Consider the following 22,814-nt stretch of genomic DNA (forward strand, 5'->3'; position numbering starts at 1 on the left):
CTACTACATGGTTCGAGGCGCTCCATTGCTCCTGCTATAGATGCATTTTCAGTTCTCATGTTCATCCATGTTTTAATGACCTTGCTCTGATTATAGTAATGTGAAACAATAATAATAGTGTGTTCATCTTTATTTTTCTGTCACATTGGATCACAGACCATTTCGCAAAAAAAACATTGGATCACATACTAGCAGGGGACAATGGCTATAGATAGCATAACAACTGAATTTTTTATTTTGCGCTTAAGGTGCCAAATAGTATTCTTCTTGTGCATGGCGCACACAGAGCTAGTCACAGTCCTGACGTCTCCACCATTGATAGACATGGGCACTGTCCGGGAAATTGATCGGCATGTGTCGTATATCGACGGCGCCCACCGTCTGCATTGTGGGGCACCACCAGCATCAACATCGCCTATTGTACACTAGTAACTTATGATCTTCATTGGTGCCAGCTCCATCCTATGCTCTTGACTACTACATTCGTCCTGGTTTATTGGCCCCCTTCGTATTTTGTGTCAAATTTTGATCATAGATTTAACTAACAAAATACTAATGCATGTCACCAGAAACGATATCTTTTGATTTGTATTTGAACATAGTTTCCTATGATGTTATTTTTGTTATGTATAACTTATATTTTATTACTTAAAATCATGGTCAAAGTATGACACTAAATACAACGGAGGTTAATAAACCAGGACTGAGGTAGTACTGTATAGCTACCACCTTGGCACCTCCAACTTCTTTCACCATGCATGGACGCCATCATCACCTTGTAGACCAGCATTGTCACCCAACCACATAGCGTGTCATTGCCCTCTTCCCTCCCTTCCACAGTGAGCCCCTACCCTATTCTCTCTCTTTCACAAGGCGCCGTTGCCCCCACAGTGAATCCCACATCGGTGGCCAAGCTATGGTGGACCTCCTCGCAGCCTAGTTCACATGGTTGTCCCCTCCAATTCACCTTCCCCAAACCCCACTTAGGACACGGGCACCTAGATCTTGAGGCCACCATGGCTTGCTCATCCTCCGCCAATGCATCCTAGGTCCATAGATCACCATATCCCCCTGGCACACCACCCCACCACCATGTACGAACTGCAATAACAAATGTGGTGCATTTGTGCCACAACTTGGTGTACATGCTCTAGCGCTCAGCATAGGGTCGAGGAGCCTCATCATCGACTATGTGAGGCAGCAAGCCTTGTCTCGCCCACCACCCCTGTGGGGTCTAGTGAGGTGACTGTAAGGGAACCACCATGTTGGGCAGTAGAGGAAGAGGGGATTAACATGTTGTCGGCTATTAGGGCACTGCATAGGATGATGGAGGATGTGCTTGGGTCTGTTGTGTTAGCATCATTTTTTTAGTGAACCATAGTTGTTTTTCCCTCAAATGTTATGTCTCACTTTTTTAGTAATGCTCGCGTGTAGAGTTCTCCTAGGTGGGCCGGCCCAATAGCAAGTTTTGGAAAGCTTGTGTCGACAATAATTTTAGGAACCTACCGTGTGGTTTTGGGAATACTATCAATTTCTCTTTTATTTTTTTAATCTTTTATATACATGTCGACTTTTTCTAAAATACATGTTGAACATTTGTTGAATATAGGTTGAACATCTTTCAAATACACGTTGAAAATTATTCAAATACAAGATGGACCTTTGTTTGGATACACATTAGACATTTGTAAAATGCACGTTGAACTTTTTTCAAATACATCATGATCACTTTTATACACATGTTTAACATTTTTGAAACATAACATGCACTTTTTTTACAAACGCGTGAACATTTTGGAAGTTTATGTGAACTTTTTTTAAATGACACAAACATTTTTGAAAAATTGTGCGAATAATTGCTTTTACATTTCATGAATGTTCTTAGAAAATATCATGAACATTTACTATCTTTCCTCCATTTTCTGCTAGCTCCTAGTCCTAGCTCAAGAGTTTTATGGTTCTCCATACTGGTTTATTTGCTTATTTGCTCAAAACAGTGTATAACTTTCATCAAAATAAAAATAAATTTAAAATGCATGGCTTTCCATTTTGAAGAAATTAGAAGAGTGGTCCCCGCGAATGTGTGGGCATCATTCTAGTAGCTTATTATTTATTATTTTAAATTACTGTATGTTGTAGTTTTGTAGTTGTACGTTTACAAATGTGGTTGCACTTAAGAAAGATCTAAGTTTTGTATTGTTAGACCATCTTTAGAATGGAGGACTTCGTATAGTATTTCGCTTTTATGGCTGATCTTTTCATAAATAATTTATACCTCCAAAATGACTACAAAATGCTCTTTTAGAGTCCAATTCTATCTGTTGTTGGAAAGGGATTAAGCATCATGGAGTTTGTTAAATCATTTTGTTTCTTATAGTCATGTGTCCTAAAGGGTACCATATTTTCTATCTTATAAACATATGCTTTAAAATATATAGCCTCTAATATTTCATCTATATATACATGTAGAGTATAAATATTCTTAATAAATATGAAGTGAAATCATATATGAACATCATTGGGTAGTAAATTCTAAAAATTGATAGCATACTTGAATGCAATCGATTCCCGTGAATCGAACTCAAAGTGTTTCAATTAAATTCTTAATATAAATAAATTCTATTTCATGGACCTTGTAATGGCTAGTGCAGTGACTTACTATCATTTGTCATGGTGTGTGTAGTTGGTATTAAATATTGACACCACCGATGATTTGTTCCAAGATAAAACCATCTGCATCACTTCCCTTTAAAAAAATCACATAGTCCTTTGTATCCTAATGTATATGTCTCTCTTTGCATGCCTCCCATGTGTCTAATCCTTGGGTCAAATTCGTAAAACCATATTTTGTGCACTAGACATGCATGCTCCAACATCTTCAAGTTAGATCCAGACATAGCCTTGATGCTCGCTAGAATATAGCTCGTGCTGGTTCATTGGCACGCATTCTCCAAATATCCACAAACCAACCATGGGACGGGTCGGATGGTACCACCTCTTTTCTTCTTCTTTTTTTGGGGTGGGGGGGGGGGGGGGGGGGGGTAGTACATTGACTTGTACTAATCACATGCTATTGGGGTTTTCTAATAAATGAAAAAGGTTGTTTAGTACATGCACATAGTTTTTCACATTAAGGTGTTTATGTTTATTGTATACCAAATTTGCTTTTGAAAATATAGTCCAACAAATTTATGTGTCCATAGTCAACATCATAAATTTTGTCATTTATTTTTTTGATGCTTATATAAAATGAGCTCATATACTAAAATATACTAAGATTTATTGACTCGGTAATTAATAAATGTTATTACAAACAATGATATTTTTCTATTTTTAAAAAGAAACAAACCAATTCTAGAATATAATGTTGATTTCAAACATGTACTTTGAGCACGTCGAGAACAAATTATCTTAACAATGGTTTGTCAATCTTAGCCTACATATATTCTTTTGCTTTAGAGATTTTAAAGCTAAGTTAGGCTTTAGCTGACCTCATAGAATCTAGGAAAATAAATTTCCCCAATGTAATTATATGGGTCAAGCTGCTACTTTAACCGGTGCTGATTGATCATTATTATTTTATAGGTACTAATTGATCTTCAAAGGTGCAATATATCAGGTTTCAAGTTTCAGGATTAACTTGATCTATTTCAGTTCAATATTGGTATATCTGTTACCAGAACTATTTGTCTTTATACCATATCCTAGTGTTTTCATGTTTCACTTCCACATTGAGTTATATGATTTATCTATTCACATCTTCTTAATTTCCTCCCATAAAATGTTGCGGTCATGAATAATTTTTGGTATTGCTAGAATTTTGTATTATAGATTAACTTGCAATTATCATGTTATGATGTAGTTTGATTACCTATTTTGTAGTGAGTTGAAGGAAGCTATGCATCAAAAGAAGACCCTTCGACAAATATCTTTTTGGCCACATAGAGGGGGACATAACAAACTTGGATTATCATATGTGCTAATATCAAAGAGAAGACCGCTAGAAACATATTAACTCTTAAAAGAAAAATGAAATAAGATTCTAGATCCCAAAAGATAAATGAACTAAGGTACATTACCAGAACACATCGATCTAATTTCAGTTCTAAGCACATCAATCTAACTCCGGATGGATCTTTGCTCAAGGATCCCGTATCCATGTTTTGTCCCTAGAACTTGATTTTTTGGAAAAGGAGGATAACCCCCGGCCTCTGCATCAATATGATGCATACAACCATTTTATTCAAATGAAATAATAAAGTAAAATCAAGTCTGCAATCCAGTACAGCTCGCGGAAGGAGCAAAAAACAACCTCAAAACTGAAAAAAAATAGCAAGCGACAACCATCAAATCATAGGACTCAGTGACTAAACACATATCCTATTAGTGGACCTCCATCCAAATCGGTTGAATATATCCCGTGCTACAGTCTCCCACCAGTTGCACCCAGTAACCAAAAGCTCCCTGCAGTCCGTATGAGTGAGTAACAACCACGTATGGATCCAAGCAGTAGCTCTAAAGATGACCTGCAAAAAATTAATAAAGTTTTTTTAATTAAAGATCATATCATTTCTGCAGTTCCATATAGCCTAGAGTAATGCGCATATTCCTATCCGGATACGTCCCACAGTAATATGGGCTCCACACCAGTAAGCCACGTCCCAAACAACATTGCAATGCTAGTGGGAGGGTTAATATTGAAGGATATATGAATCGAGCGCCATAGGATCTTGGCTAGGGGCTAGTCAAGGAAGAGATGTTGTATTATCTCATCCTGGGCACAAAAATAACATTGAGGGCTGCCGACCCATCTTCGCTTCAAAAGATTATCCTTAGGGCGTGTTCGGTACTCCTCCAACTCCCAACTCCTCAAACTCCCAGCCAGGAGTCCAACCGAACGGCTCCACTCCAGGATTTAGATGAGAGAAGCTGGCTAAAAACATAGTACAAATTTTCTGGAGTCGTGGAGTTGGGAAATCACAGCTCCTCCAAAACTGAGAAGTCAGAGTTGAGAGATAATTACTAGTCCCTGCCACCACCAAGTGAATCCTTCTAGTACCGGTTCACTGCCAGTGTCACGAGTCGTCCCTCCCCACCATTCCCCTCCTGTCCGCCACCAGGCCTTTGGCCCAGTCCATCTTTTCCCAACCCTTTGGATTAACAGCCTGCTCTTGCTGGGCCACAAAGGGGCAATTTTATGCGCTTCAGGTTTGCTCCTTGTGCGACCGAGAAGCGGTGACACCGAACGGACCAGGATCGATGGTGAGAAGCTGGCACTGGATTCATAGTGTTGGAGTTGAGGATTTTTCGGCCATGGAGGGCTCCCGAACACGACCTAGTGAGAATCAATTTCTTGTGTACAAACCACATGAAAATCTTTATTTTTGGTGGCACTTTAATTTTCCATATATGGTTTGATCTCAGGATTGGGCCGGAGTTAATTAAATCTAAGTACATAGATTTCACCGTAAATGCACCGTTCTTCGTTAACTTCCATTGAACTACGTCTGGCTGGTCTGAAAGTTGAACATCCATCAACCTTCGCACCAGATGCAACCAGGAGGTCCAGCATTCCCCCACAAGGGACCTCCTGAATTGAATATTCAGCATTCCCCCACAAGGGACCTTCTGAATTGAATATTCAACAGAGACGATTGTAATACTGTAGCAATATAAGCCTCCTTATGTTGCATAATATTATATAATGTGGGATATTGAAGAGCTAGAGGAACATCTCCTAGCGAAGTATCCTCCTAGAATCTGGTAGTTCTACCGTCTCCAACAACGAATTTCACTCTGCGGAAAAAAAGTGTCTTTCGTTCTCATCAGCCCTTTCCAAAACGGCGATTCGGTAGGCCTTATGGTGACCTAAGCTAGGGATTTAGTTTGGAGGTATTTGTTACGAAGGATCTGTGCCCACATACCATACGACTCGGTAGATAGCGTAAATAACCATTTGCTAAGTAGGCATTTGTGTTTGATTTCCAAATTCTCAATCCCTAGCCCGCGTTGGTCTTCGGGCCTGCAAATGATGTCCCACCTTGTTAATATATATTTCGTCTTAGCCTCATCACTTTGCCAGAAGAATCGGGATCGATAAAAATCTAACCTTTTCTGTACCCCTACATGCACTTCAAAGAAAGATAGAAGGAACATAGGCATACTAATTATTACCGAGTTTATTAACAAGAGCCGACCTTCGTAAGACATAAGCTTGCCCTTCCAGCAGCTTAGTTTTTTTCAAAGTGATCCTCAATACATTTTCATTCTTTATTGGAAAGATTCCGATGGTGAATCGGAATCCCTAGGTATTGAAAGGGCAAAGAACCCATTTCACACCGAACAATTGTCTATAAGCATCGTGTTCCTCTTTAGCTCGTCCAAAGCAGAACAATTCACCCATATGAAAATTTATTTTTAGACCTGATAATTGTTCGAAAAGGCAAATGATATGTTTCATATTCCTAGCCTTCGCAAGGTCATGCTCCATGAAGATGATAGTGTCATTGGCGTATTGTAAAATGGATACCCCCCATCAACTAGATGAGGGAAGAGTCCACCTACCCGCCCTTTATCATTGGCCCTACCTATCAGGACTGCCAACATATCTACCATAATGTTGAACAAAACCGAAGACATCAGATCCCCTTGTCTTAAGCCTTTGTAGATTTGGAAATAATGACCTATGTCATCATTCACTTTAATCCCCATGCTACCTTTTTCAGTAAAGGAGTCTACTTGTCTCCGCCAGAATTCAACAAACCCCTTCATTCGCATAGCCTATTGGAGAAAGGGCCATTTGACCTTATCATAGGATTTTTCAAAATTCACCTTGAATATAACCCCATCTAACTTCTTGGAATGGATTTCATGCAGTCTTTCGTGTAAGACAACAACCCCCACTAGGATGTGTCTCTCGGGCATGAAAGCAGTCTGACTCGCATGCACCACCGAATGGGCAATCTGCGTCAACCTATTTGTGCCGACTTCAGTGAAAATTTTGAAACTCACATTCAAAAGACAAATAGGCCTAAACTGCTTGATGTGCACTGCTTCCTCCTTTGGTAACAGTGTAATCGTACCAAAGTTAAGGTGAAAAAGCTGAAGATGACCATAGAACAAATCATGGAACATCGGTAAGAGGTCACCCTTAATAATGTGCCAACAGTTCTTATAAAGTTCTGCTGGGAACCCATCTGGGCCGGGTGCCTTATTGTGCTTCATTTGTGTAACCGCCTCAAACACCTCTTTCTCAGTAAACGCTGCAGATAAAATCTCATTTTCATCTGTCTGAAGTTGTGGTATGTCTCCAACCGTGAGCTCATCGAGCGACACAAAGTTGTCCTCGGGAGGTCCGAAGAGGGTTTTGTAGTAATTTGAAATGTACAACTTCAGGTTCTCATGCCCAACTACCATGCCTTCATCTTGTTCTAGCTAAATGGTTTTTTTTTCTTTCTATGTTTCCCATTAGCTATCATGCGGAAAAACTGAGTATTGTCATCCGCTTGGACCACTGTAAGCACCTTAGCTCTTAGGTTCCATTTCATTTCCTCTTCTTTTAGAAGAACTCGAAGTTTATGTTCGGCCTCAGTTTTCGCCTCATGCTCAACAATGTTGAGCAATCTTGATTCAGCTTTCAAGTCAAGATCATTGATCATCTGAATAAGTCTCTCCTTTTGATGCTTGTATATCCCGCTTTTGTTTCTAGCTCAACCCCTCAGGAATTGCCTGAGGTGTCTAATTTATTCTGCCACCGATCAACAGGAGAGTGTCCACCAACCTCCTTGGACCACTCTCTTGCGATGATGTCTAAGAAATCCTCCCTCTCAAACCAACTAAGTTCGAAGGATAAGGTATTCTTATTGCCAACATGTGTTACTTCGCCTGAATCAACCAATAAAGGCGTGTGATCTGAGATAACGTGCAACGTCCGCACAGTGACAAGAGGGAACTTTGTTTTCCAATCGACACTGGTAAGGACACGATCTAACTTCTCATAGGTCAAATTTGGTAGCATGTTCACCCACGTGAACTGTCTACCCGTAAGTTCAATATCTCTCAAATTCAGACTCACAATAATTGCATTAAACATAAATGATCATCTTCCATCGAAGTTGTCATTATTTTTTTCTTCCCTTCTCCTGATAATATTGAAATCCCCTCCCACTAGGATCGGGGGCCTCTCATCCCCGCAGACCCTTACAAGTTCTGCTAGGAAATCGGGTTTAAGTTCTGGTTGCGCCGCTTTATAAACAGTCACTAAGGCCCATCGAAACCCATCAATTTTCGATTGGACTCAAAACTTGACTGTAAAATCTCCTTAAACGACGTTCAAGACCTCTAAAGTCTCGCATTCAAGTTTGTATTCAAGTGACGCTTCCGCAAGAAATCTTCTTTTAGCCAAGTCAGCCAGACCTCTACTATTCCAAAAGATTCCTTTCATTTGTCATCATGGAATTTTTTCTTGACTTTCACACTCGCGCTTCTACGCACTGCCGAAGTAGGATAAACCTTCCTCTTCCAGAAACGTTTTGGTTTGTCCGGCCCCTAACCAATGTTCAAAAAATCTGATGCAGTTTGAGAAGAGCTATTCGGCTGCAAGGGAGCCATATACTCCTTGTGCCCCGATTCAACAATCTCATCTTCTTGTCCCGAATCGGGCACAAGATCCTCGCAGAGACTCTCCCATATTCTCGTCCCTGGAACTTGATGATAGACACTAATGACCTTGGACAAAGAAGCACACGATACGGTAAAAAGCGGCGTTGGGACCAGAAGCACAGGGCCTCTAGCATAGACAACTCTTACATAGCCGGCACAAACATGCCTAGGATTGAGCTGCAAACATTTGTCTTGTGTCGCGCTAAAAGGAATCAAGGAAAGCAAGATGAGTCCGAGGTAGCCAGAAAACAAAAGAATACCCCTCGACCAGTATATGTTTGGCCTTGCCGCCGCCAGTGGTGTTGCCGCGGCCAGTGGTGCTGCCTTCGATCGTCTAGACCAGTTGGAGCTGCCATGGACTCCATACTTGTGGAAGAACGTTGGAGCTATTGATAAATCATATCAAACAGTTGAACAGGACAAGAGAAATCATTCGAGGTAAAGCATACAAGTTTTTTATAATGCGCAAACAGGACCAGAGAAACCATTCGAGGCAATGCATACAATTTTTTTTCATGCGTCCATGTATCAAGGAAAAATGCATGCGTTTATATAGCAAGGCATCAACCCATGTCGTAGTTAGTTTTTTTAAAACGTAGTGCATGATATATATAGCAAGGCTATTCTATGCAGTACATGCATACGCGTCTGACGTAGCATTTTTCTTTCTAGGGAATCCTATGTAGTTTTTTTATTTTTACCGCACTTTTTTTGGACGTAGAGCTTCATCTTATCATTATAAGGAAGTGCCGAAACGTGTTATTATTATAAGGGCAATTCTGGGTAATTTTTGCACTTCAAAAATTATCTAATGGCTATAGTTTTTTAGTCTATTAAATCAACAGTTAGATGTTTCTATTTTTTGTGAAATTTTCTGGTCTATTTTTTTTCTGGAGAGGTCGTCAGGTACTTCTAATATGTAATAGATATATGACAATATTATTGCTGGAGCTAGGGTAAGAATGTATCGGGGGTGCTCCCTCTCCCATGACCCCTTGTAGTCTTAATTAAGCTTTATTGAGAACACGCAGGAGATCCGTGTGCCCATATATTAAGACAGAGAGAAAAAGGTCACACACTTACAAGATTTGGTCCGGGTGGCGTGCACCTGTGTTTTGATTTTCGGCCGAGAAAAACAGATTTAGGCCGAATTTCGGCCATCTCGGCCTAGGGCGAAAAGTCTCTTTCAGCCGAAATTGGTCAAATTTGACAAATTTTGATCAAATTTTAGTCAAACATCAGTCAAATATTGGTCAAATTTCAACCAAAAATTTTGAAAACGGCCGAAATTCGGCCATCTCGGCCTGGGGCGAAAAAAATCTCAAACTGAAATCCAAAACGCAGACGTGCACAGGCAGCCCCTAGACCTAGGCACCACCGAAGGAAAACTAGCTATGGATTACTCGTTTCAGACTACCATTACCCACCTTTACCTTCTCACGACATATGCTACAGTTTTTTTTCAAATACAACAGAAGGTAGGGAAGATTTATCCTGGAAAACCCTCTGTTTTTTTTTGCGGGGTAACCCTCTAGTTCCTTTCAAGCCATATGCATTGGAGAGCACAAAGGATGACTGAGTTTACCCCTTTTCGCACCTTGGGGGCACAGCATGCTGCAACCCGGTCCACCAATTGAAGATTTGAGCGTCAGGTTCCGGGGAGAGCGGTTGGAAGCCAATCCATCGAAGGGTGCGAGTCCACACCTCTCGTGCAAAAATACATTGAAGGAGGAGGTGTTCAATGGTTTCGTCCACTTAGCAGCAAAGGGGGCAAGATGCCTGGTTGTGAAAAAAATAATAGCTATTGGTTATAATAGGCTGGCTACATAGCACATTTTAATTAGGGATGAATTTGGATTTGGAATTTTATGACAATGGAAGTCACGTGTTCTGTGTCTATTTTAGACCTGGGTTGGCTCAGGTCCAGTAGATACAGTGGAGCTAGCCATTGCTGACTGTTCAAACGTTTTGAGTTGAGTAATATATTATTTCACACGCAAAAAAATGCTGGCTCTTCGTTGTCCATTTTCTATGGCGAAGTTTAGTTAATTTCCTGGATCAATAATTCCATGCGTATCATTGCCACCTGCTGACAGAAGTAAGCGGGGTATTGATATCAACAAAGTTTCTCCCGATCAGTTTCCAAAGGATGATGATAAGAGCCTAATGAAACTTTTTCTTTGGACAGCAGGATAATGAAACTTGCTGATCTCTACTTCTCCCTAAGAATTAGTTACTAGCTGCAAGAGTCAACAACTTAAGAGGTCACACACTCAATGGATTAGACCGTTTCAATTGCTTTCATAATCTATTTCCCACACATTAGAACATATTTTGTGTCGCTCTCTGATTGAGCAGCTACAGTTTGCTACATATGAGCAGTATATGTATATTACATACTAATTTGATACATGCAACTGCAAGCAAGAAGAGTTGCGTTGGGATTTTGCTTCTTGATCATGTACACTTGTTTAGTAAACTTTAGTAGTTTAAGTTTTTTTAAGAGAACTTTAGAAGTTCAAGTTAGTAACTGTAGAACTGCTCCTTGTTGGAGATGACACAACATGACGGAATCATTCATATCTTAAGAAAAAAAATCGAAAACCAGGGATGCTAATTTGCACTTGTCAACAGATCGATGTGCTCATGTTATCCCCATAAAGCTTAATATAATCTTGTGGAGCAAGTCCTTAGTGTTGCTTCATACAGGGATGCAGGACATAATTACTACTATGTACTCTTGATAGTGTAGTTCACTTGTATGACATCCCAAGTTATAAAAATACGAGTAAGATGATCGTGTTGTTTTCGCTACCCTCCTAGGTTAATATGAAGGTGTTATTTTCTAGGAGGCGGTGATTTTTTGCTGTAAATATGGAGAAAACTCGCAATTTCAAGGTAAAAAAGAAATCCACATCCCACCATGTAAAGAGAAGCATGTTATTCTAGCTCATAGTGTCATCATTGCCCGATAGTGGATAGTGGAGTTAGTCTATGCCATCAGTGAGCAACAACTGCTTCCTGAATCTCATTGCATATAAAGATTTACAAGTTGGCCACTATGATACAGTAGTACACGGTCAAATTCAGCGTCACCGCATATTAATATTTCAAAATTACTACTACTAATTAATTGGAATAATTTGACAAAATTAGCCAATCCTTGATATGTTCTGACCATGTCTCAATTCTCGTATAGAGTACCTCACCTTTATTCTATCGTTGTTGACGAACTATAATCAACGCTAAATGGCAGAAGATGTCTAGTCCCCAGACGGTTTCAAAATAGATATCCTTTTAGAGGTTGGCACACAACTAAATTGAGAGAGAGAGAGAGAGAGAGAGAGAGAATCAATCAATTAACCTTCAATTCTTTTCATGTTGGTTTCCTTTTTCTCACAAATATATTAAATTGCCTCTTTTTCCTGCAACATATTTTAAGTTCCATAGCATAACAATGTTTTGTTCTATAGTGTTTCCTATGTGTATGCAATTTGGACTATTTTTGGAGACCTCAAAATGCAAAATAGTTTTAAAAACCATGTTGTAATTCATGGAAAATGGTTTCAAGAAACTTTATTGTTTGTTGTAACTAGTATCATACTTTACGACTCAAGTTGGGCCAAACATATTTCATGGTTAGAAGTTCGATAATTCAAGATTTAAATTGTCATAGAAAATAACCATATACTAAAATAGGCAACGTAACCTAGAGAACCAATTGAAAAAAAAACTACAAACTCCATATAGTTCGTACTTTTCCTAAATAATTTAGTTTAACCACTTGACCAAAGGTTGTTTTTGTAAATAATAACCAAAACTCTAGGTCAATTAGCTATGGTTAGCCCCCCCCCCCCCCCCAAAAAAAAAAGAGAAAATTAGTTATACTTATGTGTCTTGCAACTATATTCAAATGGGTTGGAACTATTAATACTTGGTTCACCTCATTATGACATTATAGTTGTATTAATGTTTGCATGGAATTGCTTTACTTGTTTACCATCTAATTACTACTTACTGGAATGTACTTAAGTATTATATGCTAAAGGACGCTAGTCAAATATCAATGGAATGCAATATACTTTGGATGTAAATTGGAAAGATTACTTGGGTATGTTGATAATTGAAAGGGACTAGGTCATGGATTAAGTTATAGTCCTTATAATGAAATGCATGATTAGCGGAGTTTAGACATGATCAGGACATATTGCTTAGAGGTGTGTGTGTGTCCCATGGACTGCACAATTTGGATCCTTTAAATGTATCATTGTTGTATAGTTTGATCTGGACTCTGCCTAAAAACTACTCTATGAGGCTAGGATATCTTAATTGTATAAGACGAATACTCTTTAAAATGTCAGTATAAGAAAATTCTTAATGTAGTCTCTTAGTGCGCAACACCACAGAAAACGTCGAAGAATAGATGGTAGACCACAAACCATTTTTTCCCTACACCCATGTTAAGCACAATATGTATTGTCGGGTGTTCAATATGTCGGAAGCAAAAGTACATGGGCAAGCATATGCATCTTTCTGCATATGTCACATGCATGAAGAAGCACCTGGGCAAAATACTACTAGAGATGTGGTATTTGGTTGAACTCCGCCATCAAATATCATGTTGCTACGCTTGCTTTTTCTTTCGTAGGTTATTCCCTGCTTAATTTCAAAGTGTTTTGTAGGGTCATGTATCTAATTTTTAATATATAAATCTCAAGATATCACGATAGAAGACCAATCCCACCAAGGGAGCAAACAGTTTCTCTAATTTACTTTAAAAGAATGTAAGGTTCCATTTTACGTCAATTGTTCTCCCTACGACCTCTTCGTCCGTCCTCCCATCCACCACCGATTTTTTTTGGTTTTCCATCCCCTTCTAGTTTTCATCAAATCAATCTTTGGTGACCCAATAAATAAAATCAATCTATGATATACAATAAATTCACGGTCCATAAACAAATTTATTTCTTATGCAGATACCGGTCAGACATCTTTTGTAGCTAATAAATAACAATAAAATCATAGTCCCTAAACAAATGAATAGCAGATCAATCACAGGCAGATACCTATTTTATCAGTTTAAGCAGTGGCATAAAATCTGTGCTTTTATAATGAAAGCATAATTTATTTGGTCTACCTGGTTTGCATCAAGATTTGTCTTGTATGGTCCTCTTATTGCGATAAAAAATATTTAGCCCCCCTCCCACCGGGTAACACAGGACCACATACCTAGTTCTACTAAAAAATAGGATACCAGCTAGATTTGATAAATATTTTGAATTTAAATTTATTTTGAAGAGCAAGAACATTCTAAAAGAGGCAACATAGCATGGCGCGCCAAGAGAAAAAACAGAAGCTCAATATATATTCTTGAATTGTGAACTATTATAGTTTAGATGGTTAGGTTCCTTGTGATGAAACTAGACCAACTAGGTTCCTAGACTTGGCACAGGTGGTCACATATTTCCTGGATTTATTACAATTTTCTCATCTCTTGGAGGTGCTCATAAAGGTAGGGAGTGTGTGTACATTCATAAGGATGAGTGTGTAGGTAAGCATCTTCATTTGTACTGTGTTTCTTAAAGAAAAAAAAAATCTTCAGTTGATTAGATTTAGTGTGTTGTGCAGAAGGGGTTTACATTTTGGATTTACATAAGCAGACCAGGCAAAAAGCCCACAGATTTGATCGACTAGGCTGGAAGACTGAAAACTTACGTCATGCCAAAGGTTATGCCTAACTTAGAGGCTGTTTGGTTTGTGACTAACTTAGCCAAAGATTGCCACAACTAAGGTTAGGCAAGTTTGACCAACTTAGATGAGTGTTTGATTCAAGCCACACCTTAGGCAAGCCACACTTGGGCCCCACATGGCATACACATAAAAAGTGTGGCAAGATTTCCTTATACTTGCCAACTTGTGGCTCTTATTTTGATGAACTAACCTTAAGCAAGCTTGACAAAAATATGTGGCAAAGTGTGGCAATGCTAGTCCTAGAACCAAACAGCCCCTTGCTTTCTTGTATGCCCTACGTTCCGTGCATGCATGGAATGCATCATATATGCGTTACATGTATATGCTCTTTCCATGTTGACTTCCTGTATGCCCAAGTTTGAATACTTTCTTTCGTTATTAATCAATTATTCTGCGAAATCATTGGTACCTGTTTTTTTTTTTTGCAAAAATCATTGGTGCCTGCTGACGCCAGTGACAAATTGATAAGAGCAAGATACTTCTCAATCAGCTATCCATCAAAGGATAATGATAACTGATAAGTGCATAATGCTATCTACTTCCCGCATATCCGTATGTTGCGTCCCCAGTTATTTAATTTTCACCTGTGGCAATTGCTCACAAGTTTCTTCTTGCGATGAATATAGCCAACAACTTAACACGTCATATGTCCAATTGATTTGTGATATGCTGCAGCTTTTTCTTTCTTTCTTTCCAACATATTAGAATATGTTTTGTGTCGACCTCTGCAACTCTGCTTGAGCAGCTGCAGTTTGTGTCGACCTCTGCAACGTATAGGTAGTCCGTTCGTGTATATATAATACTTCCTTCGTTTACAGTTATAATATGTTTCAGAAAAAATCTGATTCGGATGCATATAGGCGCATTTTAGTGTGTATGTTCACTCATTTCAGTCTGTATATTGTTCATATTAAAATATCCAAAACGCCTTATAATTGTGAACAGAGGGAGTACTAATTATACATGCACTTGCAAGCAAGAAGAGTTGCGTTGGAATTTTGCCTCTCAGTTATCAGCACTTGTTTAGTGTAAAGATTCGATCACTTTAGAAGCAACAGCCAGTAGTACTGCTCCTTCTTGAAGGTGACACACAGGATCACGCACGCGAGTAATGGTATAGCTACACGGAATCAATCATTGAGCAATATATTCGTGTGTTATTAGAAAAACTAGGGGTGCTAGTTTGCATTTGTCAGTAGTCAGTACATCGATGTGCTCATGTTAGACTCATCAAGGTCACGTGAGAAAATACCATTTTGTGTGTATTACAAAAAATTTATTCAGTGGCCGAGTTTTCATTGCGTATATATCCAATCTTACAAAACAGTAAAACAGATATCGTCATGTCAAGGGAAGCAGTGTTTTTTCATTATGTTTTACTAGGTATTAATGGTGGATACCAATATACCATTGGCCAGCAATAGTTGATTCCTGAATCTCAAAGCACATCAAGGTTTACAAGTTGCCAAGTTGGCCATTTTGAAACAGAAGTACACCGTCAAATACATCATCGTCACACATCAATATTTCAAAACTAGGCAGACTAATTTTCAGAAACCCTATACTACCTCTAAATATCCCATCACTTTACAGCGGTGAAACATCCCCCCCCCCCCACCCCGCCCACCCCCCAACGGCATGCATAGCGTCGTGAGGTTGGGGGAGGCTGACTATTTTCTGGTTATTCTTTTAGGTGTGTTTTTGTTGTTCGTCTCGGCTCTGACAGTGATAATATCAGCTTATCAGTTGTCCTTCTTTTCCTTAGATATGGTGACCTTGCTGCTAGGCGCCGATCGAGATGTGAAATTTATGTCGTGTCAATTTGAGGTTCTAGGTCGCGTGTTCAGGTAAACCATGGTAATACTTTTCTTCAGCTTATTTAGACTTGATGATCTATGGTGTGGATCCCAGTTTCCGAGAGCGGGGAGATGATCCTCAAGCTCGGATGATGCGCCCCCTTGAACATGTGCATAGGGTAGTTTCTGGTCCCGCCAGACTATTCTCGTTGTTGATTTAAACAGACCTTCTGTCATATTCCGGCTAGAGTGTGAATTCAAGAAGGTTTGTTACGTTGATAATTAAAGATTTCAACTAGTTTGATTGGACTTAGTTTCGTGTTTTTGCATGTTTTTTGTGGGTCTCCGTGTGGAAATTATTCCGTTTGTCTTATAGATAGATGATTTAGTAGCTCTTGTAATTATATTGTCAATCGGTGTTTTTCCTGGTTTATCAGTTTAATAGAACCATAAAAGCTTTGATAAAAACCAAACCAATATTCTAACCCAATTCCATCTCCTACTTGCATAGTCTTTCTGTTTTTGTCTCAATTCTCAACACACTACACAAGATTGTGTTGTTGTGATGAGCCTTAATCTGTAAACCATTGCAAATTTCTGGTTGCATGGTCTATCTATTTCAATATATAAGGCATTTTAGGATCGTGACAAAAACTAAGAGTGTGAGCAAGAATGTATATATAATATTGTCCGTCAATTACTTGTCATTGGCATCAACACCTGGTGACTCCCTACGTACGTAGTTACAATGAGTACTTGGCACCGGCGATGCGGAGCTAGTGCCACAAACTTACAGTCATGGTGTGCCATCAGCTTGTGCTAGTCAGAGATGGTAGTGAATTCCCCTCGAACTCATTTTGTACAAAAATCGTGAGGGTGTTCTTGTAAGGTTTGAATTTGGTTAAATATGTAGCATTTGGACTTCACAAAAAAAAGTTAATGGTCATGCTTTTTTTCTCTCATTAAGGCAATAAGTTAGCTTTTTTACCTCCTGAAAGCAAAGTGTAAAACATAACACATGTTAAGTACATATTTTTACATGGTGGCCACAATGACTTAAAATGCATGCAATATTGCATGGAAAGTAGTTTTAGAAGATTTGAGGAGGAATTCATCTTGTGATACAAGCAATGAGTAAGATTCCATCACGATAGTAGAAAGCATTCAGTGGATCCGGCTCATTGAGCTCCAAAATTAAAAACACTTGAAATCACCATAAAAGTTCCAAAGAAATTAACAAAACATTATATTTGTATGTGGATGTACATGTCTATGCAGAATACCATTTAGAAATGCCTTACTTTTTGGGCTTGATCTATAATAGCAAAAATGGTAGTTATATATATTATCCATCGTATTATTTTTCTTTCTTTCGTGGCCCACAATAAAAAAATATTAGTACACCTTTATTGGTGCATAGTTTGCGTATATAGTACTTAGATGTTAATTTATTTGTCAGATATTTCTTTCAAAAGGGTTCACAAGAGACAAAAATCCATTTGGGTTTTCCAGGTAATGTGTATTTACTACATCAAATTAAACAATATATTATTAAACGAAGGAAATATTAACGTATTTTTATCATTAAAAATAGTTAGAGAACGGTGAATTTCTTATATTATCTACAATCAAAAATAGTTCTAAACATGCAACATAATTTTGAACATTTCTTCAATTCACTAGTCGAAGTAAGGAAGACATGAATAACTTTGAAGCATTTTTTCCTTTAAGAACAGAGCACCAGCTAGATTTAATATGTATTTCAAACTAATATTTTTTTGGAAGAATAAAAATGGGGCACCAGCTATATTTAATATGTATTTCAAACTAAGATTTTTGGAAGAAAAAATAACTTTGAAGCTTTTTTATTTGAAAAATGGAGCACCAGCTAGATTTAATATATATTTAAAACTAATATTTCTCAGATTATCTGTAGAAAAATATTCTAAACATGCAATCTGCTTTTGCATATTTCTTCAGTTCACTAGTGGGAGTAAAGAAGACCCAAACAACTTTGAAGCATTTTTATTTCAATGGAGCACCAACTAGATTTAATATTTATTTCAAACTAATATTTTTGGAAGAATAAAAACATTATAGATTATGCAACATTACATGCACCAGGTTAAAAACCATAAGCCATATATAAACTGCACTCTAATTAAGTAATTACATTGGGTTTGTTGTGAAAAAAATGGAAAGCGGTATAAATTTATGAAATGCTATGGGATTACTATGTGGAAGACTAGTTGTCATATTAATGGATGAGTTTTTGTAGGTACCCAATCTGTAGCATCTGATGTATTCACATTTTTACTGTTCAATTTTCTGAAAACTTTAAGGCGTGAACCCACCCTAAATAACTAGGTTATGGTTTGCAGGGTCGTTTGTCTTCCTAAATACGGGGAATCTATATTCTCTTTAATATGTAAAGCATCTATTACACAAGAAGGGCGAAAAATCAAACAAGTATGATTATTTTTGTTCCATGCAAAAGTATTAGGGATAATGAATTTTTCTTGTCATTTTTCATAATAGTATATGGTAATATTTTTTATGGTTTCTTAACCAGTTCGTAGAATTTCCTTTATAAATGAAAATTTCCACCTAATTCGAAAGACCTCAAGTGCAAAGCAGTTTTAGACAAGGGTTGAGCTCGTGTTAACTGCTATCAGAAATTTCAATGCTTAATGTCAAGAGATCACTAGCTTAATGTTCATGTTCAAAAATAAAATAATTTAGGGTTAAAATTGATCTTTTTCTAAAATTAGCTGAGTATACTGGATACTCAACTTTTAGTGTTATTCCGGTAGTGATTGATGTGAGAGAATAAGAATATACTAGTAGACAAAACCATCAGCTTGTGTTATTAGGACGGACATGGTCTACTACTGTCGGTTCAACTCGGCTTTGGCTTCCTCTCTGCTGGAAGTGGTTCGACCCCTTCCCCGGGGCTCGGGGGTAGTTGGAGGGGCTTATGGCTCTAGGAGAAAGCCTTGGTTCGATGGAGATGGAAGGATACTGGCGACGATGCTCTTGGAGCTACCGCCGAAGGGTTCCTTCTCTCCGCTAGATCATGGCTTGTTGGTTTGACAGTTGTCGTGCTGGTGGTTGGTGTGGCCGAACTTTTCCCCAGGTTTGGTGTGGGTGGCTCTGGGCGAAAGTTTCGGTCTTAGATGGGGGGTCGATGCAGGTGGTGGCGACACCTTTGGGTGTAACTATCCTTGTTGAAGGCGTCTTCGAAGAGCTCGCCCACACATCTTCGGGTTGTGGTCATGTTAGTGGTCGAGTTCGAGTTGGCCGATGTCATCATGGTTGTGGGGGTTTTGCACGGTTGTCCCTTAATCATCATACGGTGTATGATTTTCAGCCTGGCTTCCCTTATAAACTAGGCCACTTTGTTTTTGGTTTTTCTATCTTAATGAAATTGGCAGTGATCCTGGCTTGCATGTCAAAGAAAAAGAAGAGAGAAAACATAACATCCTCACTTGCACCAAATGGAAAACCCACGAGCTCCATGTGTATTTTACAATGACAAAATAATTACATTGGGCCACTTGACCAAAGGTTTTTTCATCAATAATAATAACAGCAAAACCCAAGGTAATTAGTTTTGGTGGGCCTCCAAGCCACCAAATTGAGCAGACTGTCATCTCAAAAGGAAATGATCTATGTGCGTCATGACTTTCCATTAGGCACTCAACTAGGTACTACAAAATGTGGATTAATGTCTTCATCCAAGAAGAAAAAAAGAGAAAAGAGAACCTAAAGTGGTAAGTACACACACATGATATTAACTGTACTGTCTGGCAAAAACCGGCAATAGAGGGAGAGGGGCTAGTAGCCGACGCAGTCCACCGGCATGGTGCCGGCATCCAAGAACTGGTGGAACGTGTACCCAGCGGCTGCGGCGTCATGGCCGCACTCGCCGTGATCGACGTCGCTGCCACCCACATCGTCACACGGCGGTTGGTTCAGGTCGAGCCATAGCCCGGGCTTGATGCCGCCTCCGCTGCCAACAACCACAACGGCGTTGCTGCTGTCGTCAAGGTTGTTGACCGTTTTCGCCGGCGGCCCGGCCGTGACGCCATGGCCTCCTGCAACCATGGCACGGTGACGCCTCATGTGGCCGCCGAGCGCCTGACCGACAGCGAACTCAAGGCCGCAGATGGAGCAGCCGTGCATCTTGGGCTTGAAGTCGCCGTCGCCATCAAGCCGCGGCTTCTTGTGGCTAGCGCGGTGGCCGCCCAGCGCTTGGAACGACGGGAACACGCGGTCGCACGTCTTGCACATGAACGCCCGCTCCGGGGCGCGGTCACCACGCCCGGTCACACTCGCACCTACCGACGATGGCATCGGCATGGGCATCGCCTGCTCGCGCGACACGAGCAGCAGCACGCGCGCCATCTCCCTCTCCTCGAACGCAAATCTCTTCATCATTGCTTGCTAATCACTGAAGAAGAAGCTGAGATGGACAGATGGAAGAAGAAGAAGAAGCAGCTGGGATTGGCAATGGACAGGTGGATGAAGAAGAAGCGCATCGAACTTCGTCTGTATTTATAGACGAGGAATTAGGCCGTAAAGTAACCAGCAAGTAGCAACGCAGCATGAGATAGTGACTCTAACCATCTCTGCATGAGTTTCTGATTAAACAAACAGCACAAGCTACCCCTACAACAAGACCAAGAAGCAGCTGCCGCCTTCTGCAGGAGCACGTAACGCGGCGCCATGGAACCATGCATGATGCATCTCTTCTCTTCTCTTGGGCTAGCTAATGGATAAATATGCAGCAGCTAGCAGTAGCAGATCGTGCATGATGATGATGATGCATGATGCATGATGCAGGCGGCCAATTAGATTCTGGGTCAACTGTTCCCTCTTCTAGAAACATGTCCCGTTCCAGAGAAACCGAGAAAACAAATTCACTATCCAATATGAATTTGGATAGACACCACTTGCAGATTCTTGCCAAGATTCAGTGAAGCCTGGCACAACAACAATGGAACTTCATTTCACAAAATGGAAGATGATACTACTGGAAACTCATGCATTTTAACTGGAACTTGGTGGGCCCACCAAACTACCTAAGTATACGTTGCACGGTAATTGCTATCTGAGCCCAGGCTCATCTGCTCCCCATGAATAGATCCTGCAGAGCTTACTTGTGTGAGCTCCATGAGTTTGGCCGTGACTCATGAATGACTAGACCAACATCGCAATCTGGAAAGACAATTATGCTTGATGAATAATTAGTTGCTGCTTGATGAATGATGAGCTCATGAAACGCCTCATCGCTGTCCCAAGTAGCCACATGAAACAGTATCTTGAATCTGATACGTAGCTTGTGCACTCACTCAGTCGCCAACTGTGCTGGCTGGCAGTATCAAGAAAAGGCCTCTTCCAGCTTGTGGCTTCATCCAGCCGAAAAGCCACCTTAGTTAAAACTGGCGTTAAACAACCATCGGAGTAGTAGTAATACCTAGCCGGATATATATATATATATATATATATATATATATATATATATATATATATAGGTTTGCTAAACTGAGCCTGAGCGCATACTCTTTATTCTGCGCGCTGGTCAAGCAACGGGCATAACTCCCACGAAACTAGGCCCGGTGCCATCCGCCTAATCGTCTAATCGTAACCAACTCTTGAAACCATCGTAACAGACGCAAAAAATTACTACATGTGCCTTTGCTCTAGTAATTACCAGCCCAGGATCCTATGCTCGACTAAAAAGTCTTTGACTACGTAGTAATTAATGATGGTAACAAAAACACCACTCGTATGATCCTATCCACATGTCTCCTGGATTAGTAAAATCTACCAGTTGTAGTAAAAGCTACAAATAGGTTACTACATGCTGACTAGGAATTTACTACCGTCTCTAAGTTAGACAGACAGACAGTAAAAACACTCACATTGTGGTGATATCCATCTATACATGGCCATAGTAGTTCTAATTACCATATAGTAATACAATCATCACAAACTACCTACTTGCAATTGGCTCGTAACACCATTACCATTACTAGAAGCGGACACTCTTCATACAAGCAAAAAGTGGATTGGTTTGGTGGATCAGGAACTGCGACCATGCATATAGTAATTAATTTAATTCTGTTACTATATTCACCAAAGGTTTTACTATCAAGGTGGGAAAAAAGTGGCACGATTTGGCGGAGCGGGGACCGTGTCTGCACATAGTAACCGTTTTAATTCTATTACCATATATACCAAAAGAGTTTACGATCAGGTGGAATAAAAAATCGTTGATTAGGCCGAGTGACCCATGCGATCTGGCCGGAGCGTATAATTAGCATTCTGCGCTCAGGCTCACTTTAGCGCCACCGTGTGTGTGTGTGTCTATATATATATATATATATATATATATATATATATATATATATATATATATATATATAGGGTGGGTCTATTATGATAACACCCCTTAAGAGTCTTATTCTAATAACACCTAGCTTATTCTGATAACACTTGAGCACCGCTGGTCAATGATAACCGGACCGCACAGAAACCCCCCGAAAAACTGTAGTTGCTATAAACCCACCCCACCTTCTACCACGCACGAACCCCACCCCG

The 22,814-nt window shown here is 39.6% G+C and overlaps 1 protein-coding gene across 1 annotated transcript; it reads right to left on the bottom strand.

Annotated features, from left to right (window-relative positions):
• Nucleotides 1-19,708: 19,708 nt before the first annotated feature.
• On the bottom strand, nt 19,709-20,714 carry LOC123077335 (zinc finger protein ZAT12). Its single transcript, XM_044499636.1, has one exon. It carries the CDS (start codon nt 20,646-20,648, stop codon nt 20,046-20,048), a length of 603 nt encoding a protein of 200 aa, XP_044355571.1. The 5' UTR covers nt 20,649-20,714; the 3' UTR covers nt 19,709-20,045.
• Between the last annotated feature and the right edge of the window lie 2,100 nt (nt 20,715-22,814).

Source organism: Triticum aestivum, chromosome 1A (assembly GCF_018294505.1).
Source record: "Triticum aestivum cultivar Chinese Spring chromosome 1A, IWGSC CS RefSeq v2.1, whole genome shotgun sequence".
Classification (NCBI taxonomy): domain Eukaryota; kingdom Viridiplantae; phylum Streptophyta; class Magnoliopsida; order Poales; family Poaceae; genus Triticum; species Triticum aestivum.

What these genes read in the sequence shown, in the direction of transcription:
- LOC123077335 (XM_044499636.1), bottom strand. Translation starts at nt 20,648, where the DNA reads ATGATGAAGAGATTTGCGTTCGAGGAGAGGGAGATGGCGCGCGTGCTG.